At 48.0% G+C, this 13146-nt stretch overlaps 1 protein-coding gene across 1 annotated transcript; it reads left to right on the top strand.

The window, feature by feature from the left end:
* Positions 1-1122: 1122 nt before the first annotated feature.
* Positions 1123-5837, top strand: LOC137368820 (paraneoplastic antigen Ma6E-like; the record flags this gene model as incomplete). Its single annotated transcript, XM_068029024.1, has 1 exon — positions 1123-5837. A coding segment is annotated over one exon (639 nt), but the record flags the coding sequence as incomplete, so codon positions are not given.
* Positions 5838-13146: the final 7309 nt, after the last annotated feature.

Raw genomic sequence — 13146 nt, 5'->3', positions numbered from 1 at the left:
GAGGGAAGGAAGCGGCGAGGCCGGGAGCGAGTGGCTGTCGGAAGGAAGCGGCGAGGCCAGGAGCGATGGGCTGTCGGAAGGAAGCTGCGAGGCCGGGAGCGATGGGCTGTCGGAAGGAAGCAGCGAGGCCAGGAGCGAGTGGCTGTCGGAAGGAAGCGGCGAGGCCAGGAGCGAGTGGCTGTCGGAAGGAAGCGGCGAGGCCAGGAGCGAGTGGCTGTCAGAAGGAAGCGGCGAGGCCGGGAGCGATGGGCTGTCGGAAGGAAGCAGCGAGGCCAGGAGCGAGTGGCTGTCGGAAGGAAGCGGCGAGGCCAGGAGCGAGTGGCTGTCGGAAGGAAGTGGCGAGGCCGGGAGCGATGGGCTGAGGGAAGGAAGCGGCGAGGCCGGGAGCGATGGGCTGAGGGAAGGAAGCGGCGAGGCCGGGAGCGATGGGCTGAGGGAAGGAAGCGGCGAGCCGGGAGCGATGGGCTAAGGGAAGGAAGCGGCGAGGCCGGGAGCGAGTAGCTGAGGGAAGGAAGCAGCGAGGCCGGGAGCGAGTAGCTGAGGGAAGGAAGCGGAGAGGCCGGGAGCGAGTAGCTGAGGGAAGGAAGCAGCGAGGCCGGGAGCGAGTAGCTGAGGGAAGGAAGCGGAGAGGCCGGGAGCGATGGGCTGTCGGAAGGAAGCGGCGAGGCCGGGAGCGATGGGCTGAGGGAAGGAAGCGGCGAGGCCGGGAGCGATGGGCTGAGGGAAGGAAGCGGCGAGGCCGGGAGCGAGTAGCTGAGGGAAGGAAGCAGCGAGGCCGGGAGCGAGTAGCTGAGGGAAGGAAGCGGAGAGGCCGGGAGCGAGTAGCTGAGGGAAGGAAGCAGCGAGGCCGGGAGCGAGTAGCTGAGGGAAGGAAGCGGAGAGGCCGGGAGCGATGGGCTGTCGGAAGGAAGCGGCGAGGCCGGGAGCGATGGGCTGAGGGAAGGAAGCGGAGAGGCCGGGAGCGATGGGCTGTCGGAAGGAAGCGGCGAGGCCGGGAGCGATGGGCTGAGGGAAGGAAGCGGCGAGGCCGGGAGCGATGGGCTGAGGGAAGGAAGCGGCGAGGCCGGGAGCGAGTAGCTGAGGGAAGGAAGCAGCGAGGCCGGGAGCGAGTAGCTGAGGGAAGGAAGCGGAGAGGCCGGGAGCGATGGGCTGTCGGAAGGAAGCGGCGAGGCCGGGAGTGATGGGCTGAGGGAAGGAAGTGGCGAGGCCGGGAGCGATGGGCTGAGGGAAGGAAGCGGCGAGGCCGGGAGCGATGGGCTGAGGGAAGGAAGCGGCGAGGCCAGGAGCGATGGGCTGAGTGAAGGAGGCGGCGAGGCCGGGAGCGATGGGCTGAGTGAAGGAAGCGGAGAGGCCGGGAGCGATGGGCTGAGGGAAGGAAGCGGCGAGGCCGGGAGCGAGTCGCTGAGGGAAGGAAGCGGCGAGGCCGGGAGCGAGTCGCTGAGGGAAGGAAGCGGCGAGGCCGGGAGCGATGGGCTGAGGGAAGGAAGCAGCGAGGCCGGGAGCGATGGGCTGAGGGAAGGAAGCGGCGAGGCCGGGAGCGATGGGCTGTCGGAAGGAAGCGGCGAGGCCGGGAGCGATGGGCTGAGGGAAGGAAGCGGCGAGGCCGGGAGCGATGGGCTGAGGGAAGGAAGCGGCGAGGCCGGGAGCGATGGGCTGAGGGAAGGAAGCGGCGAGGCCAGGAGCGATGGGCTGAGGGAAGGAAGCGGCGAGGCCGGGAGCGATGGGCTGAGGGAAGGAAGCGGCGAGGCCGGGAGCGAGTAGCTGAGGGAAGGAAGCAGCGAGGCCGGGAGCGATGGGCTGAGGGAAGGAAGCGGCGAGGCCGGGAGCGAGTCGCTGAGGGAAGGAAGCAGCGAGGCCGGGAGCGATGGGCTGAGGGAAGGAAGCAGCGAGGCCGGGAGCGATGGGCTGTCGGGAGAAAGCGGCGAGGCCGGGAGCGATGGGCTGTCGGGAGAAAGCGGCGAGGCCAGGAGCGATGGGCTGAGGAAGAAACCATTCTGCGCTTGTGCACAGCTGGGAACGCACTGATGATGTCGGCACTTGGCTGTGTTGTCAGAAGTCACTTTGTTATCGTAAATCGTTCCTGAACCCTCTCTAATGCCTTCACAGCCGCCTTAAAGAGTAGTGCCCCGAACTGGACACCATATTCCAGTTGAGTTCGAACCAGTGTTTTATAAAGGTTCACCATAACTTTTGTATTCTGTGCCTCTGTTTATAAAGCCTATATCCTGTCTGCTTTATTAGCTGCTTTCTCAACTTGCCCTGCCACCTTCAACAATTTGTGCACATATACCCCAGGTCCCTCTGCTCCTACACCCCTTTATTTTGTATTACCTCTGCTCATTCTTCCTAACAAAATGTATCACTTCACATTTCTGCATTAAATTTCATTTGCCACATGTCTGCCCATTCCACCAGTCTGTCTGTCCTCTTGAAGTCTTATCACTGTCCTCCTCACAGTTCACAATACTTCCAAGTTTTGTGCCGTTCAAAAATTCTGAAATTGTGCTCTGCACACCCAAGTCTAGGTCTTCAATATAGATCAAGGAAAGCAGTGATTCTAATACAACACATGGGGAGCCCCAGTATATACCTTCCTCCAGTCCAAAATACAACCATTCACCACTACTCTCTGTTTCCTGTCACTTTGCCAACTTTGTATCCAGGCTGCTATCCCTTTTATTACATGGGCTTTAACTTTGCTGACAAGCCTGTTATGTGGCACTTTATCAAATGCCTTTTGAAAGTCCATGTACACCACGTCAACTGCATTACCCTCATCAACCATCTCTGTTGTTGCATCAAAATATCCAAGCAAGTTAGTTCAGCTCAATTTGCCCGTAACAAATCAGTTCTGGCTTTCCTTAATTAATCCGCATTTGTCCAAGTGACTATTAATTATGTCCCGTATTATCCTTTCTAAAAGCTTTCCCACCACCAAGGTTAAACTGACTGGCCTGTAGTTGCAGGGCTTATCCTTGCACTCTTTTTTGAACAGGGATGTTGCACTAGTCCTCTGGCACCACCCCTGTATCTAAGGAGGATTGGAAGATTATTACCAGTGCCTCAGCATCCTCGGATGCATCCCATCCGGTCCTGATAACTTATCAACTTTAAGTACAGCCAGCCTTTCTAATATCTCCTCTTTAACAATTTTTAGCCCATCCAGTGTCTCAACCATCTCTTTCATGGTGACTTTGGCAGCATCCTCTTCCTTGTTAAAGACAGATGCAAAGTATTCATTTAGTATCTCAACCATACCCTCTGTCTCCATGCATAAATCCCTTTTTTGGTCTCTAATTGAACCCACTCCTTTTCTCACCCTTTTACTATTTATATGCCCATGGAAGACTTTTGAATTTTCTTTTATGGTAGCTGCCAGTCTCTTCTCATACTCTCTCTTTGCTTCTCATTTCTTTTTTCACTTCCCTACGAACTTCTGATATTCAGGCTGGTTCAAACCTGTATTATCAGCCTGACATCTGTTATACGCACCCTTTTCCTGCTACATCTTCCTCTCTATCTCTTTCGCCATCCAGGAGGTCTGGCTTTGTTTGTCTTACCTTTCCCCTTCATGGGAATGTACCTTGGCTATACCTGAACTATCTCCTCTTTAAAGGCATCCTATTGCTCTGTTGCAGTTTTGCTTGCTAATCTATGATTCCAATTTACTTGGGCCAGATCTGTTCTCACCCCATTGAAATTGGCTGTTCTCCCCCCCTTTAATTATTTTTACTCTATTGCTCTTTGTCCTTTTAGGAACCACAAGTCCAAAGTCACTGTTCCTCCCAGGCATACGACACTTACCAGAAGTCATGTCTCAAATCACTCATACTGTTCCCAAAATTTTATTTTCTGAAAGAAATCCACTGAAGTTTATATTTGAATGAATCAGTGCGAACTACCTCCACCATCTCCCTTTGGAGCTTGTTCCATAGATTGACAACTCGCTCATTGAAATATTCTTCCTGCAGATTTTTTTTTAATTTACCCCCTTCGAATGCAGGCCGTGTCCTCTGGTTCTACAGTTCTGGACAAGGTGAGATGGCTTGTCATGATTTACACTATCTAATTCCTTCAAAATGCTAAAAACAGAAATTTCATCACCCCTCGACTTTTTTCCAATGTGAACATGACCAATTTACATAATTCCTGCTCATAATTTAATCCCTCCAGCCCCTCAAACATTCTGTTTGCTCTATTCTGTATGCTGTATCCTTTCAATAGCTACAATATCCTTTTTGTAAGATGACCAGAACCAAACATAACATTTTAAGTGCAGTCGCACCAATGATTTATAAAGTGGCAGGGTTACTTGATCGCTTCAACTCAATATTGTCCTTTTAAAATATTCCAACATCTAGTTTGCTTTGCTTGCTGACCCCCGAGCATTGTTGTGATAGCTTTAATTTACTGTTAAACAGAACCCACCCATCCTCACGATTTCTCATTTTCCATGCACATCATTTTCTTCCTATTGAAGTAATACTTTCATTTTTAAAATGGACTTAAATCTAAATATGAAAAAAACCATCCTGCTCATCTTACTTTCTGGTAGTGCAGTAAGCCGAATATTGTTCCTTATGTGCTTCTTGTTCCACCTCACCAATTCGATCTTTTCTGGAATGTGAGGGCGGATGCAGGACTCAGTTCTGTGATCGCCAGATGCATTGCTGTGGATGGAAAGAATCTCAGTTCTTTTTATCTTCTGTTTCCTTTCCAAAAACCCACAATGGAAAGGGCACACTTCACTGGTGGTTTTATCCCATCAGAATGGTAGTACATTCCAGTTATTATAGGTGATTTTTTTACTCCACTGCCGTTGATTCATGATGCACAGTCCTTGTGTAGTCGCTGATGGCAGGGGCAAATATAAAATCACTGATTTCTGCATGACGTGACAGAATCTCTTTTTTTTCTGGGTTTCCCTCTGCTGTCTCTCCTGTTTCACTGCTAAACATGCTGAGCCAGTTGGCATGCTTGTGTCAATGTAAAGTTACATCATGGTACCAACTTACATGGCAAATTGAGCTGGCTCAGTGTTTGCAGACTTGCAACAACTGTTTTTTGTTAATATGAATTGTCTGTATGTTAACCTTTGCCTATACACACTTGTATAGGCCATTGAAGCGTGCCACAGAGAACAGAGTGTCTTATATGCATAGTGGTAGAAGCAGATACATTCGGGACATTTAAGCGACTCTTGGATAGGTACATGGATGATAGTAGAATGAAGGGTAGGTAGTTAGTTTGATCTTAGAGTAGGTTAAAGGTTCGGCACAACATCGTGGGCCGAAGGGCCTGTACTGTGCTCTACTGTTGTATGTTCTATGTTCATACATAGAATACCAGGTTTATGGTTTCCATACCTACATCGAATAGACTGATAGGAGAACAGAAGTGCAGAACAGCATAAATACTGAATAAAGATTGGCTTAACATTGTTCTAAAACTGGGACTAATGGTTTTTTGAGGGCAGTGTGATCATGAACTCTACAGTTGATGCATTTTTTAGAAATTACTTCACAATTGAAAACTCTTTGAGACTGATTTCAGCTGGGAGAAAAAGTGATGATTTTCAGTGGCTGTACAACAACAGTTTTACCCAAGCAATTGTATAAAAATAACTGAATAACCTAACTTTTCTGCAGATCAGAATTGGATAATGTTCACCAAATTAAAATTTAAACTGTAAAAGCTAAAGCATTGTTAATCATACCTGAAGCAGTTTTTTTTAAAATAAAAGTAGTTTGAACTTTTATCTTGTGGCAGTTAGAATTTTCAGGAAATGTTTTGTAGTTGTGTTTACATTGTTTCAACCAATTTTGCACAAATAAAACATTGTGGATAAATCACTTTTTGCATTTTTGGTGAATTTTTCCACTTTTTGTCCATTCATATGTATATTTCCATTATTGCATGATTTAAAATGCTCCTATTCCTTGAGAGAGAGAGAAGTCTGCTACTGGAATCTTTACTCTTACTTCAGAACTAAAATTATTGATTCTGATCGGAATTTTACATTGTGGCAGTGGCCCTGCCTACCGTCTAAAATGTCAGGGGAGAGCCCGCCTCTGCCGTGCCTGGAAGCTGCGCTACAATTTTGCATCACCCAGGCCGTTAATTAGCCTCAATTGGGACTTCTACCCCTCTGAAGCGTTAAGTCCCACCTCCAAGAGCTGCTGGCCAATCAAAGCAGCTCTTCACTCCCAGCAGCGCCACCCGGAACGGTGGCCACTGCTAGGACTGCACGCAGCAAGAAGAGGATGATAGGCACCACCCTTCAGAAAGGTAACTGGGATTTGGGCCTCGCCAGGGACAATTGACTGGGCCCTGGAAAGGGGGTGGGTGTCAGAGAGCAGGGTAGTGGGGTAGTTTTAGTGGGGGTAGCCTGTGCTGATGGGGGGCCCTCTGTGGGGCACAGGGTGCCTGATCAGGAGGGACCCCCCAGCCCGCATTGCGTTTTCCAGGGTATTACTAGGCCGTAGGAGGAGGTCCTTAAGTGGCCTGGAGTGGGCTGGTCATTTGCCACCTCTCCCACCGCTGGTAAAATAGCAATGGGGGTGGGTAGGTGACGGACATGGCAATCCCCGCCTCAATTTTATCCCCCTGCCTCTTGGCTCACTCCCAGGAAGGCTTATAATTCCGGCATCTGTCTCCAAAGAGCCCTATGTAAGTACTACATGTTCTGATTTATGATGACTTGCTATACGCAAGTATTTTTAATGGCACGATCTTTTTAGATAAAAATTTTCAATTTACCTTTCAACTCTGCTTGTGACGAAATGTTGTGCAGTTGCCGTTTAGCCACATCTTTTTTGAATATAACAGCTAAACTGCACATGATCAGCAGAAAGCACTCTGGCCTGATGAGGAAAATCCTCCATCTTTTACTTCTGCAATAGCTACTGTTGTATAACCTAGAATGTCACTACTATAATATCTAATACGTCATTGAAGTATTTCAAGGCCTTCGGAAATGTGCCCCTGCCACCTAGGTATACAGAGCACAGGCCACAAAGTGATTTTGTGCATTGGGATAAGCGTACATACGAATTAGGAGCTGGAGTAGGACACTCAGCCTCTTGAGCCTGCTCCGCCATTCAATGAAATCATGGCTGATCTGATTGTAACCTCAACTCCATGTTCCTGCCTACCCCTTACTTATCAAGAATCTATCTAGTCTACCTAAAAATATTTAAAGAGTCTGCTTCCACTGCTTTTTGAGGAACAGAATTCCAAAGACTAACCACCCTGAGAAAAATAAATTCTCATCTCTGTCTTAAATGGGCAAATCCTTATTTTTAAATAGTGACCCCTAATTCTAGATTCTCCCATAAGAGGAAACATCCTTTCCACATCCACCCTGTCAAGACCTCTCAGGATCTTGTATGTTACAATTAAGTCGCCTCTTACTCTTCTAAACTCCAGCGGATACAAGCCTAGCCTGCCAACCTTTCCTCGAAAGACAACCTTCCCATTCCACATATTAGTCTAGCAAATCTTCTCTGAACTGCTTCCAATGCATTTGCATCCTTCCTTAAATAAGGAGACCAATATTGTACACAGTACTCCAGATATGGTCTTACCACTGCCCTGTATAACTGAAGCATAACCTCCACACTTTTGTATTCAATTCCCCTCGTGCTAAACGATAACATTCTATTAGCTTTTCTAATTACTTTCTGAACCTGCATACTAACCTTTTGTGATTCATGCACTAGGACACTCAGATCCTTCTGCATTCTGAGCTCTGTAACCTCACCGTTTAGATAATATGCTTTTTTATTCTTCCTGCCAAAATGGACAATTATACATTTTCCCACATTATACTCCATTTGCCAAATCTTTGCCCACTCACTTAACCTATTTATATCCCTTTGTAGCCTCCTTATGTCCTCTTCAGAACTTACTTTCCTACCTATCTTTGTGTCATCAGCAAATTTAGCAACCATACCTTTGGTCCCTTCATCAAAGTCAGTTAGATAAATTGTAAAAAGTTGAGGCCCTAGCACTGACCTCTGTGGCACACTCCTCGTTACGTCTTGCCAACCAGAAAATGACCCATTCATGCCTACTCTCTGTTTCCTGTTAGCTAGCCAATCTTCTATCCATGCCAAAATGTTACCGCCTACACCATGAGCTTTTATTTTCCACAATAACCTTTGATGTGGTACCTTATCAAATGCCTTCTGGAAATCTAAGTATAGTACATCCACCGGTTCCCCTTTATCCACACAGCACATGTTACTTCTTCAAAGAGCTCCAATAAATTCGTTAAACATGATTTTCCTTTCATAAACCCATGTTGACTCTGCCTGATTACCTTGAATTTTTTTAAGTGCCCTGTTATAATGTCTTTAATAATAGCGTCTAACATTTTCCCTAAGACAGATGTCAAGCTTAACTGGCCTGTTGTTTCCTGCTTTCGGTTTCCCACCTTTTTTGAATAAAGGAATTACATTTGCTCTTTTCCAATCCAATGGAACCTTCCCCAAATCTAGGGAATTTTGGAAAATTAAAACCAACGCATTAACTATCTCACTAGCCACTTCCTTTAGAACCCTAGGATGAAGTCCATCAGGACTCAGGGACTTGTCAGCCCACACCTCAAACAATTTGCTCAGTACCACTTCCCTGGTGATTGTAATTTTCTTGAGTTGCTCCCTCCCTTCCATTTACTGATTTACAGCTATTTTTGGGATGTTACTTGTATCCTCTATAGTGAAGACTGATGCAAAATACCTGTTCAATTCATCTGCCATCTCCTTATTTTCCCACATTAATTCCCCAGACTCACTTTCTATAGGACCAAAGCTCACTTTGTTAACTCTTTTTAAAAAATATCTATAGTGTTATGACCAACATGGGAGTAATGCACTGTAATTCAGTTCCACGACTCCACAGGTCACAACATATTAGTGAAGTTTCCCACCTACCGGAAATAGCCAAATTAAACCTCTATTTGTCCCCCAGAAGAAAGCACACAAAACCAGGTTTCTTTAAATAACAACAAAATTAACTATTTATTAATAAACTCAATCTTAAACAATAATGGGATAAATCTATATATATGAAAAGATTTTATAACTTCTTACTCTTCCTAACCCTCATGCACACACACATGCATTCAAAAGCCAATGGTTAACTGGTTTTAAAAGGATGTTTTGAATTACAAATGTTTCTTAGGAATGATAAAATGATTGGTTGTCAGAGTCTGGGAGGACATTACCGGATCGGTGAGGTGTCACAGAGTCGAATAGTCGGATGCCACTCGAGATCTCTCCAGGCGAGATTAATGAACAGTCTGTGATGGGTAGGCATTCAAGGCAATTCATCTGCAGCAGGGATCGCACAAGGTCTTGTATCAGGGGTGCAGCAACAGATCTGCTTGGATTTTGAAATAGGAGTCCAGCAATAGAAGCTTTCTTGAGATTTCAAGATCTCCCAAAACACAAAAGGCAATAGGTATCACTCTTGAGGCAGGGATTCTTCAGAGCCTGGAGGCAATAGTAATCTGCCACACCCGAAATACAAGGCTTCCACTCTCCAGATAGACACAGCAACAAGGGTTTTAGCTTTCATACGTTTGATTTGCCACTCCTTCACAGTTCTTTGACTTTCATGAGAAAGTTAGAATTTCATTTGATACAGGAATTACTTTCAAGAGAAAAAGTTTCTGGGCTGTCTTCCTGGTAGATCTCCAGCAGCAACTGAAATGAAATGAAAATGAAACTAAACTTTTTAAACAGCTAAGTCACAAGACAGTCATAAATTTTCCTAGTTGCTTGGAAACAGGTCTTGCAGTCTGCACACTTCAAACACCAATGGCTGAATTTTACTGGCCCCTCAACGTTGGGGGTCGTGGTGAAGGAGCCCGTAAAATTCTGCCAAGAGAGGCCCACCTCGACCCCCAACACCGAGAAAGCCCTGCCCCATTTTACTGGCAGTGTGGCAGGACCTCAGTGCGGCCCCCTCCGCTTGGCGGCAGCACCCCAATTACCATACGTAAAGCGCTACTTACCTTTCCTGATTATGTATCCCACTGCCTGTCGCTCCACACTTCCACATTTTTCGCTGAACACGTGCTGTCACGTGCCATTCTATTCACGAATGAGAAAAGCTGACAGTACATCAAAAATAGGAGTACTCGCTCACAGTGCAGTTAAGTCTGGATATACCGGGATCTGAACTCTGCATACCGGAAGGGAGGGGGGATAGGATTACAGGGGGAACAAGTCTGCAGACGTGTAGGAAGCTACTACATTTCCGCCCTCCGTAAAGGTTGGCTGCTCTGTGCCATTGATTGCCTCTGTCAGTGAAGGAGCAATGGCACTCCAGTCACCCTGTATATGGGGAGAGTGCCAGAAACGGTAGACGTATAAAGGTTATATAGCTGTAGGGCCAATCGATGCAGCTTGTACAATTTTAATGAGGTCATTCTATGTCACTCTTAGTGGGAGCTAAGACAGGCAATGCCATGTCACGCCACATAGTTGATGCATGAAAGCACCTGATGTACCAGTCAACATCAATCTCTGCCCTGTTGGGTACCTTTGAAGAAGTGAAGGAACCAAGTTTAATTGCAACTTTGTGATGGAGATGTTTCACCCTATATGCATTTTCCTGTTTCTCATGCGGATCCATGTGTCACAGGCAAAACCAACAGGCAGTTCCAGCCCACGTAGAGGCCCCCGGTCATGAGCAGCAGCACCCAAGGAGAGCTCGCCCATACAGATCGCCGCGCATCTACAGGTCCCGCATGACATACCTGCAGATGTCAGAGCACCAGTGTCAGAGGCAACTGCAGATGTCGAGAGAGGCGGTGACACATCTCTGTGCCCTGCTCAACAATGAACTGCAGCCCAGGGGCGCGGTGGATATCCTATGCCTGTGGCTCTCATAGTGACAGCGGTTCTTAATTTTTACACTTCTGCATAATTTCGGGGCCCACCGGAGACTTATGTGGGGTCACTCAGTTAGCAGTGCACTGCTGTATCAGGGAGGTCACCGATGCCCTGTACCAGAGGGCCAGTGACTATATCCGCTTCATGGTGGACCCTGGGAACCAGGCCCAGAGGGTCATCAGTTTCAGCTCCATCAGCTGGTCAGCCAGGCGACCAGCTGAATACGTAAACCATAAGGGCTTCCACTCAATCAACATGCAGCTCGTATTTGATCACCAGAAACACTTCATGCAAATCTGTGCCCGCTTTCAAGGCAGCTGCCATGATGCCTTCATCCTGTGCCAGTCCTAGGACTGGCTCAGACGGAGGGGTGGCTTCTTGGAGACAAGGGCTACCCCTTGTAGACGTGGCTTCTGACATTGGTGAGAAACCCCACCAATGATGCAGTGAACAGTCTGCAACAGCACTACAAGAGCCACCTTTGAGCCGGCGATCAGCATGCTGAAAATGTGCTTCTGCTGCCTGGATAGATCGGGTGGTGTCCTGCAGTGCAAACCAGAAAGGGTAACTCGTATTGTTGCTGTTAGCAGTGCTCTGCATGACTATGTACTCAATAAGGGGGAAGGTCTTGCAGGATGAGGAGAGACGTGAGCAGGACTCCTCAGATGATGAGGACGACGAGGACACAGCAGAAAAGGCACATGGAAGGACAGCGAGCATCCAGGTGCGCATGCAGGGAGAGCTTCGAGCTAGGGATGCATGGCAACACCTTATTGATCAACAGTTCGCCACACCATAAGAACTACCATGTGCTCTGCAAACCACACAGCACCCTCGTTCACCTGTTGTACAGCTGTCCGCATCTGCAACATCTTTGTCTCCACAATTACTGGCAGTAGCTGACTGAGCCATTGTACATGTTACTGCATCCTTGGAGATGCACATGACTAATACTGACATGGCAATGATGTTATTCCATACATTGGCAGTTCTGAAAGGCAAATGATGTAATGGGAGGAGACACGATCGGTACATGCTGGCACACTTCATTCAGATAGTAAAAACGATACACATTTAGATACAGCACTGAAACAGGCCCTTCAGCCCACCGAGTCTGTGCCGACCATTAACCACCCATTTATACTAATCCTACACTGATCCCATATTTCTACCACATCCTCACCTGTCCCTATATTCCCCTACCACCTACCTATACTAGGGGCAATTTATAATGGCCAATTTACCTATCAACCTGCAAGTCTTTTGGCTGTGGGAGGAAACCAGAACACCTAGAGGAAACCCATGCAGACACAGGGAGAACTTGCAAACTCCACACAGGCAGGACCCAGAATTGAACCCGGGTTGCTGGAGCTGTGAGGCTGCGGTGCTAACCACTGCGCCACTGTGCCGCCCAAAGTTAGTGAAGAACATTTAGTGATTGAACCTTTACAGTGGAATCTGGCTCACCAGGAGGGCCGCCATCGTCTCCGTGGATGAAGCTATGCACTCAGATGCCTGGGATATGGCAGCTGTCATGGCCAGGATGGACTCCCCCATCATCTGCTCAAGGCTGCGCATGGCCTGTGGCAACTCCACCAGAAGTTGCCACAACTGCTGCTGCAGCAGATACAGCATGCCCTGTGTTGTTGACAACCGAGGGTCATCAGTAGCCTGGGGCTCAGCATGGGCCTGGCCACCCACAGTCCCCCGACTGTCAGGGGCCTCGGCTTTCTCAGCCTCAGTCAGCTGCTCGGGCACATGTGCAGTGCTCTCACCAGCTTGTGACCCAGACTTTAAGGCTGATCAGATTCCCACCGAGGTGACTGTATCTGCGCTGGTGGAAGGTGCGGGAGTGTCATGGGACACTGTGTCCTCTGAGGATGTTTCTTTCTCAGAGATGTGGGAGGAGTCCTGGACCACCGGGTTCGATTCAAAGCGTTGACCTGCAAGATACAATGTGAAAAGCACACCTACAGTCTTGATGGTGTGCATGTAACAATTATTACAGCATCGTCTCGAACAATAACATTTTCAAGGTGATCATTGTGTATATCAAATGGCTGTATGTTCACCCAGGACCCCAAGATCAATGTCACCAACTGAACGGTCCACGTGTATAGTTGCAAGATCCAGGGCCCCCTCCTCAGCCTGTGTCAGTGGTTGGACAGCCGGCACTCCTCCACCAGTCCTCTTTGCCTCCCGGGGATTGTGGGCCCTCTTTGCCTGGAGGAGCAAGGAGGCA

This window comes from Heterodontus francisci, chromosome 4, assembly GCF_036365525.1.
Source record: "Heterodontus francisci isolate sHetFra1 chromosome 4, sHetFra1.hap1, whole genome shotgun sequence".
Taxonomy (NCBI): Eukaryota; Metazoa; Chordata; class Chondrichthyes; order Heterodontiformes; family Heterodontidae; genus Heterodontus; species Heterodontus francisci.
This window is presented reverse-complemented; position numbering and strand designations above follow the sequence as displayed.